This window comes from Drosophila sulfurigaster, chromosome 3 (genome assembly GCF_023558435.1).
Source record: "Drosophila sulfurigaster albostrigata strain 15112-1811.04 chromosome 3, ASM2355843v2, whole genome shotgun sequence".
NCBI lineage: Eukaryota > Metazoa > Arthropoda > Insecta > Diptera > Drosophilidae > Drosophila > Drosophila sulfurigaster.
Window position 1 is genome coordinate 21,447,692 of NC_084883.1, and position 15,915 is coordinate 21,463,606.

At 32.3% G+C, this 15,915-nt stretch overlaps 1 protein-coding gene across 7 annotated transcripts; it reads right to left on the bottom strand.

Moving 5' to 3' along the window:
* Positions 1-60: 60 nt before the first annotated feature.
* Positions 61-12,966, bottom strand: LOC133845020 (ryncolin-1-like). Of its 7 annotated transcripts, none has more exons than XM_062279342.1 (3): positions 10,013-10,130; positions 8,856-9,943; positions 2,263-2,481 (listed from the first exon to the last, which is right to left on the bottom strand). In XM_062279342.1, exons 1-3 carry the CDS (start codon positions 10,091-10,093, stop codon positions 2,373-2,375), a joined length of 1,278 nt encoding a protein of 425 aa, XP_062135326.1. In that variant the 5' UTR covers positions 10,094-10,130; the 3' UTR covers positions 2,263-2,372. The 7 variants fall into 7 exon arrangements, 6 of the variants coding, with proteins under 6 accessions (XP_062135326.1, XP_062135329.1, XP_062135325.1 ...); XM_062279343.1 differs by lacking the exon at positions 2,263-2,481 and adding an exon at positions 8,625-8,786; XR_009894675.1 differs by lacking the exons at positions 2,263-2,481; positions 8,856-9,943 and adding an exon at positions 61-320.
* Positions 12,967-15,915: the final 2,949 nt, after the last annotated feature.

The following is a 15,915-nucleotide window of genomic DNA, read 5'->3' on the forward strand; positions in this document are numbered from 1 at the left end:
AAATTATTTTGTTGTGAATTAAATTTAGATTCTAATTCTTCAACTTTGTTTTGACACAACTGCAAATCGTTTTCCCCTTTAAGTATTTTGGTTTTATACTTATCTAATAGAGCTTCCTCCTTCATGAATTTTTCATGAATTCTTACAATGTCATGATATTTTTCTATAAGATCAGAATTCAATTCATTTAACTTCTTTTCTTTAATTTCACTGTCTTCTAACTCATTTCGAACTTGTCTAAAATAGTCAAGCAAAGGTTTCACTGTTTTGTAGTTATGAATCCGGCACTGTTTTTCCATTTCTCGGTCGGATTCGCACGTCTGATAAGAAGAAAATGTAAACATTCTTAGCACTCACTGTACTCACTGCTTTATGTAATTGTTCTCACCTCTTCGAAGGCAGTTGTTGCCATCAAGAATATTTCAAGCAATGTTAAGAAAAGAACTGTTTTAATTTTTATTTTGCACATTTTGAATATTTCGACTGCTCGGGGAAAAGATGAATTTGAAACTAAAAGTTTAATTTAAATCGACGAAGAATATAGCTCTGAGTGCGGTATGATTTTGGAATTATCACGTGGTGAACGGATGTGGGTTCAGCTTAAAAGTTCGTAGCGGATGTGGAGGCGATAGAAAATTGTGTCAAAGTCGAGATAATTTCGTCTGTCTACGAGAGGATTCTTGGTAATGAAACTAGAAGTGGTGACAGTTATTGAGTAATTTATTTATTCGAATTTTGATTAAACTTTAAGTTGCAATGTATTATATATACATACATATGTATGTGTATATATTATATATACATACATAAAAAACTTGAACACTGCTGATTTAATTAGTTATATTTAAAATTCATGTTTTAAATAATAAAGCAATGTTATAGAAATTGATTAAGAAAGCTTTTAAAATAAGTAATAAAATTAATTTAAGAGGAAATACAAATTTTTAGAATAAAACTAAATTTGATGAATTCACATATTTTAAAACCTTTAATAAATGCTTTTATTTATATCTTTAAATTTCCCATTATTACAAGTATTATTATTTTAAATAATTGAGGTAGTCCTACCGTTAATTTATAATTTTAATTTGATGATACGTTTTATTGGTACATATCTTATGAAAAAAACGTATGTATAAAATGTATTGGGTCTATAATTTAATTCGTGTGGATTGCTAAGAGATGGCGACGCATGACTATTCTTCCATCGTTACAATATTCCAGACATGCGTTAGAAAACTATTGTTATTGTGCATCTGTTTCGATATATGTCATTCATTTGAAGCATAACCAACATTATTTTTGATACACTCAAATATGTCGAAGTTTGGACATGGAAAAGTGTTTTTGCGGGGAGTTCTTCTTCATTACTTCAATATGAAGAAAACTGCTACCGAAAGTCTTCTTATTTTGGTGAAAGTTTATGGTGAACATGCACAAGCTGAGCGAATGTGCCAAAAGTGGTTCGCAGGATTTAAAAGTGGCGATTTTGACTTTGAAGACGCAGCACGTCCTGGGCAGCCATTTGGTGGGATCAGAAGGGTGTGCTGTATTATGAATTGATCAAATCGGGTGAAACTATCAATAGAGAACGCTTCCGAACACAGCTAATCAGTTTGAAAAGAGCAATAGCCGAAAAACGCCCGGAATATGCGACAAGGCACGATGCAATTATTTTCCATCACCAATGGATGGGAAGTGTTACCCCACCCGCCTTATAGCCCAGACCTTGCCCCCTCTGATTATAATTTTTTTCGGTCGATGCAGAATACGGTTCACATCAAAACAGGGTATCAGAAACTGGTTTGAAAAAGCCGGTGCAGTTCTTTTAGGATGGAATCCACAAATTGATAAAAAGATGAGAAAAAGTCATAGCTTCAGATGGGAAATACTTTGAATAATACTATTGTACATGTTTTTCTTAAATTGTATTTGAAATTTGAAAAAAAAAACCGCAAGAATTAAGTTATAATATATTGATATAGTACTGCTTTCAAAATATACTAAACAGTACTAAACATACCAGATTGTTAGCCAAACCGTAATAAAAACAATTTTAAATTACTTTGATATAATTACGAAATTTTGGAATAGAATAAAGTTATTGGCAATAAAATATTTTATATATATATAATAATAAGTTGACTTACTTTTAAGTATTTGCACCTCTATTGAAATCATTTAAAGACTTACAACTTGCTACATTAAAACATAAAATTTAATAAAAACTGATATATTTCTATTCAAAACATAAATCGATGCATTAAATAGTCGATCGTTTTTTTATTCAGAGCCCAATTTTTTAATGCACCAATTATATATAAATGATTACATAATTGAGTCAAATAGTGGAATTTCAGCTCTTCAATTGCTCACTTCTTCATCGCTTCTTTTGGGCGAATTAGCATCTTAGCTTCTTTTATTGTAATATAGTCATTTCCCCACCAATTTAGTTTTGGCCCATATGGTGCATTTAAATTACTGCATAAGAAAAAATAAAAATCAATAATTATGTGTATTCCACCAAAAATAATAATTTTCAATATTTACCAATTATAACAATTTGTGTGCCACCAGCCACTTTTGAATTGAACTGCGCAATTACCATCATCAATGTCGTTGTCGCGATCGAATGTTGTGAATTTCATGTTTTCGCCGTTTCTCATCGCATCCTTTTTAATAGTTCCACTGAATTTACCCAAACTGAGTGCGTATCCATGGTCTTCATCAGATATTTTGAAGTCGTCATAATGAGCGTTGTACGTACTTCCATTCACAGCAACCAAATGAATGTAAAGTTCGAATCGCTGCAAACTCGTGATACGATGTATTTTCTCTAGGCCAAGGAAAAAATCGCTCTTATAAGAACCGAAACCTTTGCGATACGTTGCCCAATCCCTATTGAAACTCTCATTTCCCCCAACTCGCTGTTGTATTACAATCCATCCAGGTCCAACTAACTGACTATCGCATAAAACATCGAAGAAACCTACGCCAGAAACATTGAGTGGATGAACATCTGAATCTCCAAAAGGAGAGCAACTTGATGGGATAAGAGTATTGAGTAAAGTCTTATTTAATGTATCAACTTCAGCTCGACATAAATGATTTTCTTTCACTTTATCAATTAGCTTAGTTTCGCTCTCTTTTAATTGCAATTCAATTGTTTTCTTTTGTTCTCTGATGTTTTCAGATGTCCGATTTAACGTATCAATTTTAGATTGGCATAACTGAATAAATTCATCTTGCTTTATCAATTTAGATTTACTCTTCTCTAATGTCAACTCAAGTGTTTTCTGATGTTCTGTTATATTTTGAATATTCTCACTAAATCTCTTTATTTTTTCATCTTTTTCAATTAGGCTAGAATTAAGATTTTCGAATTGAAGTTCGCAATTTTCTAAGTTGGTAGATTTATCAGCTAATTCACCTTTTAATTTCACAATAATATTTTGTTGTGAACTCATATCAGATTCTAATTTATCAACTTTATTTTGACACGATTGCAAATCGTTTTCCCCTTTCATTACTTTGTTTTTATACTCATCTAATAGCGCTGCCTCCTTCTTAAATTTTTCATGAATTTTTACAATTTCATGATATTTTTCCATAAGATCCGAATTTAGTTCATTTAACTTATTTTCCTTAATTTCTTTGTCTTCTAACTCATTTCTAACTTGTCTGAAATAATCGAGCAAAGGTTTCACAGTTTTATAGTTATGAATGCTACACATTTCTTCCATTTGTCGATCGGATTCACACGTCTGATAAAAAGAAGATGTAAACATTCTTAGCACTCACTGTACTACACTGCTTTATGTAATTGTTCTCACCTTTTCTCCGGCAGCTATGGCCACCAAGAATATTTCAAGTACTGTCAAGAAAAGAACCGAGTTGATTTTTATTTTGCACATTTTGAATATTTCGACTGCTCGCGGAAAAGATGAATTTGAAACTAACAGGCATGCTCCGGACCAAAGCCGAGAATTTCGTTTTTAGGTGCTCCGGTTTTCACAAGTTTTTGGTCATCGTTTTGCTATCGGAACGTTTCATTATTTTCTGCTGAAACAGCTGACTTGTGTTTTGGTCAGAAGTAAACAACGCGAAAAAATGCCTTTCGGATGTCCAATTTCCTGCGTGGATAGAACTCACATAAGGATAATTTTATCCTGCATAGTTGATTTATGCTTTCACTGAAACAAATATATTTCCCTTTTGTCTTTTTTGCAAATAAAGATTTGAAACTTTCTTTAAAAAAATCAGTGGAACAGCAATCAGCTGTTTCCCACAAAGAAAGGGGATGCCACATTTTTAATGGATTTCATTCCGGTCATTTCAACAATTTTTGTTTATAAAATTTTAGAATTTCAGTAATTAAATTAAAAAATTTAATTTTTAAAAAACATATTTTATCCAACTTCAACAAATTTAATGCCATCCGTTCCATTATACAAGTATTTTTAACTTGCTTTTTCATTCCACCAAAAGTATGGCAGCCTAGGCGATAATTCATAGTGTCGGATTTATCGGTCGCTCACCAAACCGAAAATTGTTGTTGCCGACGGCAAAATTTTATTTCAAAATTTGAGGTGGGGTCAGAAATTAGTCGTTTTAAGAATAATTACAAGTCTAATTGATCTTCTGGCGGTCTTAAAAGAACGACAATAAACCAATGAGTCAACTACGTTTTTTTCCTTTTGCATATAAGATCCAATTTAATATAGAAAAAGGCTTTTATTTTTCATTTCTACAAGACAAATTTTCTCGTTTTGGAATTCGAAAAAATCTTGTGAAAGTGTAAACGGGAACACCAATTTTTTAGTTTTCGTTTTCAAAACGAAAACCAAAAGTGAATACCGGAGCATGCCTAATGGACTTGAAACGATTAGAAAGAACAATTCAGACTTAAAACACTGCAGTGCAAAATTACTTTGAGAAGTTGCATCACTTTTTCTCTTTTTATTGGCATCTACTGATGAGTGCAGCCTCCGTCTGTATGTTGTTCATTAAGTGAGAGCGATTGTCTTGATTATTATTTTTTAATATTTCAAATCTTTTGTCCATGGCGTCTGACATAAAAAATTAAAAAAAAGCTAAACTGCATCGCAGTAATGAAAACTTCAAGTTTCAATGCTAATTATCAGTGTATTATTATAGTATTAATTATACTTATATGGGTATATATTATATATTAAAGTTCGTTCATTCCGTTACAAATCTAATCTTCATAGATATATACAGTATATAAAATATATATATAAGTGCTTATAGTACGATCTGCAAGTACATTTAAATAAATATATAGTCGCACATATACATATGTATGTATATTCACACAATACATATGCAATACATAAGTCAGTGTGCATACAGGTGAGTAGTATATAGAGCGCTATCGCACTCACTCTCTTGCGCTTTACATACATACATTTATATGTACATAGTTGTTGTAAAGATTTGATCTTTGCTTTTCCACGTGAAGATTAATATCTAAGCAATTCTGTTTGTACGTCTGTGAAATAGAAACGATCATGAAACGTTTGTTTTGACAAACGACTATCGCGCTCTCGCTTGCACTCGTTTAATAATTTGCGATCGTGCATTCTGTTGTATAGTACATCACCGCTACTAGCATCCTTATCTGTTTAACGAACTAGCAACTGCTTCCACTTAACTAATAGCAACTTCTTCCATTATCCCTAACCACAAGCAGCATTCTTTTCTATTTCACTCTTGACTTTTTCAACCCTTTTACTGTGTGATAGACACGATCAGCCAGCGCTTGTTTTCGCAATTGACTATCGCGTACTCGCTTGCACTCGCCTACAAAAGTGCAACTGTTTGAGCCTAGAAGTACAGAACTTCATCTGTTATACTTAACCACAACTAGCATCGTCTTCTAACTACTGACAACTTCTTCTGTTATACTACCTAACCACAAGTTTAATAGAAACGATGAGGAAACGCTTGCTTTGAAATATCGCGTTCTCGGTTGCACTCGCATGCAAAGGTTACTTTGGGAAATGCAGATGTGCTCGCTGTTAATATTCAATGTCAATAAAAATATGCGTGTTTTCCATAATCGGAAAACCCGAGGAGAAAATTTCATACCTAACCTTTTTTTCAAAGTTAAAATAAGGAATAGAATAATGTGAAAAACAATTATAAAAATAATTTTAATGTTCGATACTTGATTGAAATAATATCTGAAGAATAATTATAAGTCTATTAATATTACAAAAATGTACAATGAAAATTATTTTAATATACTCAAGTACAGCATCAGGAAAGCATCTGAAAATGTACAAATAGCGACAGTAAATTATTTTGTAAACAAAACATAAAATGCGATTAAATCTGATCTCTTTTAAGACTCACAATCTATAATGTATTTCTTATGGTAGCATACATATGTCGGAGTCTGTTCTACCGAAGTCTGTTTATTCATTATCGCGAAGCGAGTTTCGATGGTCTCACAGGCGATTGCACGCGTGCTCGCGAGCACACTGCCCGCTCGATCCTTTTACTGCCTACGTCGCTGTCGCCCCGCAATAACTGTACTTGTTAAACTTTATTTAAACTAGATACCCTAGATATAAAGTATCAATAAATATTTTTGTCAAAAATGCAACCTTGCATTTTTTACAGATATTTAAAGTCAGGTGATTGAGCAGCTGATTTTTGTGACAAAATTGGCGGGAAACTTTTAGTGACTTTGAGCGCTTGGCAAATCCAAACGAAATAATAATTTTCTATTTTTTAAAATGGATATTGAAGTTAGAGGTATGTACATTAAGAATAATAAACACAGTTTGTGTGATAATTTGTATAACGTTATATATGTGTACTGTTTTGTGTTGTCCAAGGAAAACAAAAAGCTGACAAAAGTGTTTGTCTTCTGTAGAGGAAAAAAATGTGGTCTGCGTATTTGTGCGTTGTGTAATGTATGTTAAACAATAGTAGACACTTTATATTAAATTTTAATAACAGTCCGGTTTGCGGCTTTTTGCAGCTTTTCCGATGCTTTAATTATTTAGATGTGCTTGAGTTCTATACGATCGACAGCGGGCGCCACTCTTCCGCGCTGGCTAAATTTATATTTGTTCAAATAGATGAATGTACACTGAGCGACGACAAAAAGGAGTGCAATAAATAAAAAAAAAAAAAAAAATTAAAATAATAAAATAAATTAAATTAAAATATTCTTCATGATGTCTATATGGGCATTGGAACTTACTTGAAAGTTTGCTTAAATATTTAGAGTGGTCTATTATTGAAGTATGCCAAGTTTCCGCTCGATAGATGCAATATTCAATTTAATGCCACCAAATCGGGAATCCGGACCACAGTGCAATGTGCCGAAACGCACAAGCAACTACGCAGTGTCAATGTGCCGACACGAGATACTGCTTTACTCAGTCTCCGACACATATGTACATATCATATTCATATAAACGATTACATAAAAGAGTCAAAAATAAAAATTTCAGCTCTACAGTTGTTCATTTATTCCTTGCTTGAGTCGCACTGACATTTTAATTTCTTTAAAATGGATCGATTGGTGAATTAAATACTCCTCATTTAAATTACTGCATAAAAGAAAAAACAGTTGTTTACTCCTTCGAAAATAACAATTTACAATATGTACCATTGAAAATAAGCGTTGTACCACCAGCGACTTCTTCAATATTGCGCGCAATTACCACCACCAAAATCATTATCACGATCGAATGTTGAGAATTTCATGTTGTCAACGTATTTCTTGCATCATTAACATTTCCCTTGAATTTACCCAAACTCAGTTTGTATCCATTGTCTTCATCAGATATTTTGAAGTCGTCATAAGGAGCGAAGTAAACACTTCCATTCACGACAACCAAATGTATAAACAGTTCGCAACGTAGCTAGCTCGTGTTACGATGTATTTTCTCCAATCCGCGGAAGAAATCACTTTCAAGGAAAAAGAAACCTTTGCGTACCTTGCCCAATCCCTATTGAAATCCTCATTTGTGTTATGTTTATTGATTTTCCTTAAATTCACTGTTTTCTAACTCATTTCTAACCTGTCTTAAATAATCGGGCAAAGGTTTCACAGTTTTATAGTTTTAAATCCGACACTGTTCTTCCATTTGTTGGTCGAATTCATATGTATAATAAGAAGCAAATATATATTCTTTTAGCACTCACTGTTAGACACTACTTTATGTAATTGTTATTACCTTTACTTCAACTGATGTTACAACGACAAATATTTTATGTATTATTAGTAACAAAACTGATTTTCGTATTATTCTATCCATTTTATATTAAGAGTTAGACTCTCATCGAAAGAACAGAAGAGAATATTTTATAAAATTGATTAGATGCTGCTACATCAACGAAATTATTAATTTAATCTTATTTAGATAACAAAAAAATTTAATTAGGTCATCTATTAAATTAATTTAACATTTAAAGTTCGCTTCGGAAGATACATACTGTATATACTGTATATATACTTACTTTTAAATATTTGCACCTCTATTGAAAGCATCATAAAATACATAAAAACTGAAATTATAAAAATAAATCGCTGCATTAAATAGTCGATAGTTTTATTATTCATAAAGCAAATTTTTAGTGCACCATTCACATATAAATGATTACATAATTGAGTCAAATATTGAATATTCAGCTCTTCAATTGCTCACTTCTTCATCGCTTCTTTGGGGCGAATTAGCATCTTAGCTTCTTTCAAATTATTTCCCCACCAATTTAGATCTGGCCCATATTGTGCATTTAAATTACTGCATGAGAAAAAATGAAAATCAATAATAATGTGTATTCCATCGAAAATAACTATTTGCTACATTTACCAATAAGAGCAAGCGTTGTACCACCAGCCACTTTTGTAGTCAACTGCGCAATTAGAATCATCAGTGTCGTTGTCGCGATCGATTGTTGTGAATTTCATGGTTTCGTGGTATCTCATCGCATCCCCAATAACAGTTCCATCGAATTTACCCAAACTCAGTTTATATCCACTGTCTTCATCAGATATTTTAAAGTCCTCATAACTAGCGTTGTAGGTATTTCCATTCAGAGTAACCAAATGTATATAAAGTTCGTGACGCTGCAAACTCGTGATACGATGTATTTTCTCGAGTCCGAGGAAGAAATCACTCTTATAAGAACCGAAACCTTTGCGATACGTTGCCCAATCCCTATTGAAACTCTCATTTCCCCCAACTCGTTGTTGTATTACAATCCATCCAGGTCCAGCTAACTGACTATCGCATAAAACATCGAAGAAACCTATCCCAGAAACATTGAGTGGATGAATATCTGAATCTCCAAAAGGAGAGCAACTTGATGGAATAAGAGTATTGAGTAAAGTCTTATTCAATGTATCAACTTCAGCTCGACATAGCTGATTATCTTTATCTTTCTTTATTAATTTAGTTTTACTCTGCTCTAATTGCAATTCAATTGTTTTCTGATGTTCAGTATTATTTTGAATATTCTCACTAAATCTCTTTATTTTTTCATCTTTTTCAATTAAGCTAGAATTAAGATTTTTTAATTGAAGTTCGCAATTTTCTAACTTGGTGGATTTATCTGCTAATTGTCCTTTTAATATCACAAAATTATTTTGTTGTGAATTAAATTTAGATTCTAATTCTTCAACTTTGTTTTGACACAACTGCAAATCGTTTTCCCCTTTAAGTATTTTGGTTTTATACTTATCTAATAGAGCTTCCTCCTTCATGAATTTTTCATGAATTCTTACAATGTCATGATACTTTTCTATAAGATCAGAATTCAATTCATTTAACTTGTTTTCCTTAATTTCTTTGTCTTCTAACTCATTTCGAACTTGCCTAAAATAATCAAGCAAAGGCTTAACAGTTTTATAGTTATGCAAGCGGCACTGTTTTTCCATTTCTCGGTCGAATTCGCACGTCTGATAAGAAGAAAATGTAAACATTCTTAGCACTCACTGTATTACACTGTTTTATACAATTGTTCTCACCTCTTCGAAGGCAGCTGTGGCCACAAAAAATATTTCAAGTACTATTAAGAAAAGAACTGAGTTGATTTTTATTTTGCACATTTTGAATAATTTGACTGCTCGTGGAAAAGATGAGTTTGAAACTAAAAGTTTAATTCAAATCGACAAAGAATATACATAGCTCTGAGTGCGGTATGATTTTGGAATTAACACGTGGTGAACGGATTTGGGGTCAGCTCAAAAGTTCGTAGCGGGAGAGAAGGCGATAGAAAACTGTGTCAAAGTCGAGATAATTTCGTCTGTCTACGAGAGGATTCTTGGTAATGAAACTAGAAGTGGTGACAGTAATTGAGTAATTTATTTATTCGAATTTTGATTAAACTTTAAGTTGCAATGTATTATATATACATACATTTGTATGTATATATATTATATATACATACATAAAAAACTTGAACACTGCTGATTTTATTAGTTATATTTAAAATTCATGTTTTAAATAATAAAACAATGTTATAGAAATTTATTAAGAAAGCTTTTAAAACAAGTAATAACATTAATTTAAGAGGAAATACAAATTTTTAGAATAAAACTAAATTTGATGAATTCACATATTTTAAAACTTTTAATAAATGCTTTTATTTATATCTCTAAATTTCCCATTACTACAAGTATTATTATTTTAAATAATTGAGGTAGTCCTATCGTTAATTTATAATTTTAATTTGATGATACATTTTATTGGTACATATCTTATGAAAAAAAACTTTGTATAAAATGTATTGGGTCTATAATTTAACTCGTGTGGATTGCTAAGAGATGGCGACGCATGACTATTCTACCATCGTTACAATATTCCAGACATGCGTTGGAAAACTATTGTTTTTGTGCATCTGTTTCGATATATGTCATTCATTTGAAGCGTAACCAACATTATTTTTGATACACTCAAATATGTCGAAGTTTGGACATGGAAAAGTGTTTTTGCGGGGAGTTCTTCTTCATTACTTCAATATGAAGAAAACGGCTACCGAAAGTAATCTTATCTTGGTGAAAGTTTATGGTGAACATGCTCTAGCTGAGCCAATGTGCCAAAAGTGGTTCGCAGAATTTAAAAGTGGCGATTTTGACTTTGAAGACGCAGCACGTCCTGGGCAGCCATTTGGTGGGATCAGAAGGGTGTGCTGTATTATGAGTTGATCAAATCGGGTGAAACTATCAATAGAGAACGCTTCCGAACACAGCTAATCAGTTTGAAAAGAGCAATAGCTGAAAAACGCCCGGAATATGCGACAAGGCACGATGCAATTATTTTCCATCACCAATGGATGGGAAGTGTTACCCCACCCGCCTTATAGCCCAGACCTTGCCCCCTCTGATTATAATTTTTTTCGGTCGATGCAGAATACGGTTCACATCAAAACAGGGTATCAGAAACTGGTTTGAAAAAGCCGGTGCTGTTCTTTCAGGATGGAATCCACAAATTGATAAAAAGATGAGAAAAAGTCATAGCTTCAGATGGGAAATACTTTGAATAATACTATTGTACATGTTTTTCTTAAATAAACGTTCAAAGTTTGAAAAAAAAACCCGCAAGAATTAAGTTATAATATATTGATATAGTACTGCTTTCAAAATATACTAAACAGTACTAAACATACCAGATTGTTAGCCAAACCGTAATAAAAACAATTTTAAATTACTTTGATATAATTACGAAATTTTGGAATAGAACAAAGTTGTTGGCAATAAAATATTTTATATATATATAATAATAAGTTGACTTACTTTTAAGTATTTGCACCTCTATTGAAATCATTTAAAGACTTACAACTTGCTACATTAAAACATAAAATACAATAAAAAACTGATATATTTCTATTCAAAACATAAATCGATGCATTAAATAGTCGATCGTTTTTTTATTCAGAGCGCAATTTTTTAATGCACCAATTATATATAAATGATTACATAATTAAGTCGAATATTGGAATTTCAGCCCTTCAGGTGCTCACTTCTTCATCGCTTCTTTTGGGGCGAATTAGCATCTTTGCTTCTTTCAGATTATTTAGCCACCAATCTAGATCTGGCCCATATAGTGCATTTAAATTACTGCATAAGAAAAAATAAAAATCAATAATTATGTGTATTTCATAAAAAATAACAATTTTCAATATTTACCAATTATAACATTTCGTGTACCACCAGCCACTTTCGTATGTAACTGCGCAATTATTATTACCATCATCAATGTCGTTGTCGCGATCGAATGTTGTGAATTTCATGTTTTCGCCGTTTCTCATCGCATCCTCTTTAATAGTTCCACTGAATTTACCCAAACTCAGTTTATATCCACTATCTTCATCAGATATTTTAAAGTCGTCATAGCGAGCGTTGTAGGTACTTCCATTCACAGCAACCACATATATATAAAGTTCGAATCGCTGCAAACTCGTGACACGATGTATTTTCTCTAGGCCAAGGAAAAAAATCGCTCTTATAAGAACCGAAACCTTTGCGATACGTTGCCCAATCCCTATTGAAACTCTCATTTCCCCCAACTCGTTGTTGTATTACAATCCATCCAGGTCCAGCTAACTGACTATCGCATAAAACATCGAAGAAACCTATCCCAGAAACATTGAGTGGATGAATATCTGAATCTCCAAAAGGAGAGCAACTTGATGGAATAAGAGTATTGAGTAAAGTCTTATTCAATGTATCAACTTCAGCTCGACATAGCTGATTATCTTTATCTTTCTTTATTAATTTAGTTTTACTCTGCTCTAATTGCAATTCAATTGTTTTCTGATGTTCAGTATTATTTTGAATATTCTCACTAAATCTCTTTATTTTTTCATCTTTTTCAATTAAGCTAGAATTAAGATTTTTTAATTGAAGTTCGCAATTTTCTAACTTGGTGGATTTATCTGCTAATTGTCCTTTTAATATCACAAAATTATTTTGTTGTGAATTAAATTTAGATTCTAATTCTTCAACTTTGTTTTGACACAACTGCAAATCGTTTTCCCCCTTTAAGTATTTTGGTTTTATACTTATCTAATAGAGCTTCCTCCTTCATGAATTTTTCATGAATTCTTACAATGTCATGATACTTTTCTATAAGATCAGAATTCAATTCATTTAACTTCTTTTCCTTAATTTCACTGTCTTCTAACTCATTTCGAACTTGCCTAAAATAGTCAAGCAAAGGTTTCACTGTTTTGTAATTATGAATCCGGCACTGTTTTTCCATTTCTCGGTCGGATTCGCACGTCTAAATAAAATAAGATGTAAACATTCTTAGCACTCACTGTATTAGACTGTTTTATACAATTGTTCTCACCTCTTCAAAGGCAGCTGTGGCCACAAAAAATATTTCAAGTACTATTAAGAAAAGAACTGAGTTGATTTTTATTTTGCACATTTTGAATATTTCGACTGCTCGTGGAAAAGATGAATTTGAAACTAAAAGTTTAATTTGAATCGACGAAGAATATAGCTCTGAGTGCTGTATGATTTTAGAATTAACACGTGATCAACGGATGTGGGGTCAGCTCAAAAGTTCGTAGCGGGAGAGAAGGCGATAGCAAATTGTGTCAATGTCGAGACAATGTCAACTTTCTGTCGCCTGTCTAAGAGAGGCTTCTTGATAATGAAACTAGAAGTGGCGAGAGCTTTTGAGTGATTCGTTTAGCCGAAATTTGATTATACTTAAAATTAGAATACAGTGTAGTGTAAAATTGCAATGTAATATATATATATATATGTATCACAGGGACATTGTATTGAAGTCAGGATCAATGAGCCAATATATTGATGATCCCACATAGACATAACTTATCATGATCAGCTCTTTCTCTTTCGCTCTCTCTGTCTCTCATCTACGTCACTATTTCAATCAGTGAGATTCTCTGGCTTATCTCCTCAATATTGACGCAGATGCGTACCAATTGATGAGGAGACACACTCATGCGTATTTTATATGTTTCAATTCACTTTATATAAAACACAACAAACAATTTACTTTTTGTTTTGGGGTTCATCAACCTCACTCAATGCAATAAAATTACTATATCTCAGTTAAATTTATATTTAATATGTGCAAATGCAATCTTAAAATGAGTAATGCAAATCACAAGAAAGAACAACCTGACTTTGCAATTATCACTCAATATGGACTACCGACTCCTTACTATCGAACTTTATTCCGCAGGGTGAAGTTTCTTTTAAATCAGGGAAGAGAATTTTTACTTTGTGTGCTTTTACCATATACATATGTATGTTTATAGTGAACGTTCTATATGTTGCCAATTCATTAAATGTATGTCATAATGTCAGATAAACATGACTTTGACATTGAACGCTGTATTTTTGGGTATTACGTTTTTAGAGTGGGGTATCATCATCAAAATAAGCTCAAAGTCTGTTTAGCTGAAGATGGTGTGATAAAATTATTATATTTTCGAGTTGAGCTTGCATCTAAAAGTAATTTAATACTTATTTAAAGAGTAATATCCTTTATTATGGTTGGTTTTTCTGCTCTGTTGCATTCAAGATGTTTTAATGTACTTGAAATTTAAGTAAGTTGAAGCACATAAAATTAGATATATATTTAGATAAAATAGAGAAATTAGGTATATATTATATATATAGTAAATATTATAGATATGTATATTAATTTTGCTTGATAAATTAATTCCGAGTTTTAAGGGCAAATGATCATATTGAAAACAATTTTGAACATATTAATAAATACTATTACTATTGCCAAATACTTAATTTCATTAAATATACATTGAAATTTAGGGTATCTTGTAGTCGAGCAATCGTTCTGTTTTAATTTATTTCGAACTATTTGTCCAGTAAATACACATATATAATTGCTCCCATGTCTCCACGCATCATGCCTGCACGTGTTTCTCTCTTCACTCTCAGTTGCTTATCATCGTAATGCTGGCCTTTGCCTCTAAACTGCCCAGCAGCTTGGCAACAATTGTCAGAATGACGTCTTTTTGGGAGAACGCTTCATCAAAATCATAATTCACTGACCTGCACCAATTATTTAAATGTTAAAAATAAACAAAATTCATTCTTCGAAGTCGAAATGTGCGCTACGTACAGACGAAGACGTATTCGTGCACACAAAGTATATTTTATATTTTATATTATTTAATTTCTTATCCATATATATGTTGTTCCACCGAACCTTTCGCATGAGTTCTTGTCTAAGTAAAGATGCAAAATTAACAATTACGAAAGCTGCAGTCGAATGTGCTTTCTGAGATATCCGCAACCCATTTTCAATAAAAGCAATAAATAAAAGATACTATATATCGAAGGGTATATATATATATCGATATACTGTTACGAGTATGCTCGACTCTGAGATACCCGCCACCCATTTTCAAATAACCAAACATTTCTTAAAAGATAATAATACCGATCGATACATCGATATACTGCGTGCGTGCGTGAGACTAAAAATGAATGCATCACACGCATCGTGTCGTGTCACATTTTGTGCAATGTTCTATTGGACTTTAGCTCATGGAGTTTAGTGAATGTAATAGTTATATGGTCTGATGAAACGAAATTGAATCGATTCTAGTCGGATGGTAAACAATATTGTTGAAGAGTCGCTGCAGATAGGCCATGTACAAGAAACTGCGAAACACTGAGGAGGAAATGTTATGGTCTTGTCATGGTTTTACTTGGTGGAGCATTGGACCAGTTAAGAAAATAGATGGAACTATGCAAAAGGAAGACTTTCTAGATATTTTGCAGACCCATCTTTGCGATTGTGTGTACATATATAAGGAGAGAGAGATATCACATTTCAACAAGATGGAGATCCAAAACACATGTTCAAAATCTTCAAAGTATAGATCGCAATTTAAGGTAAAGGAGTAGCCAGCACAGAG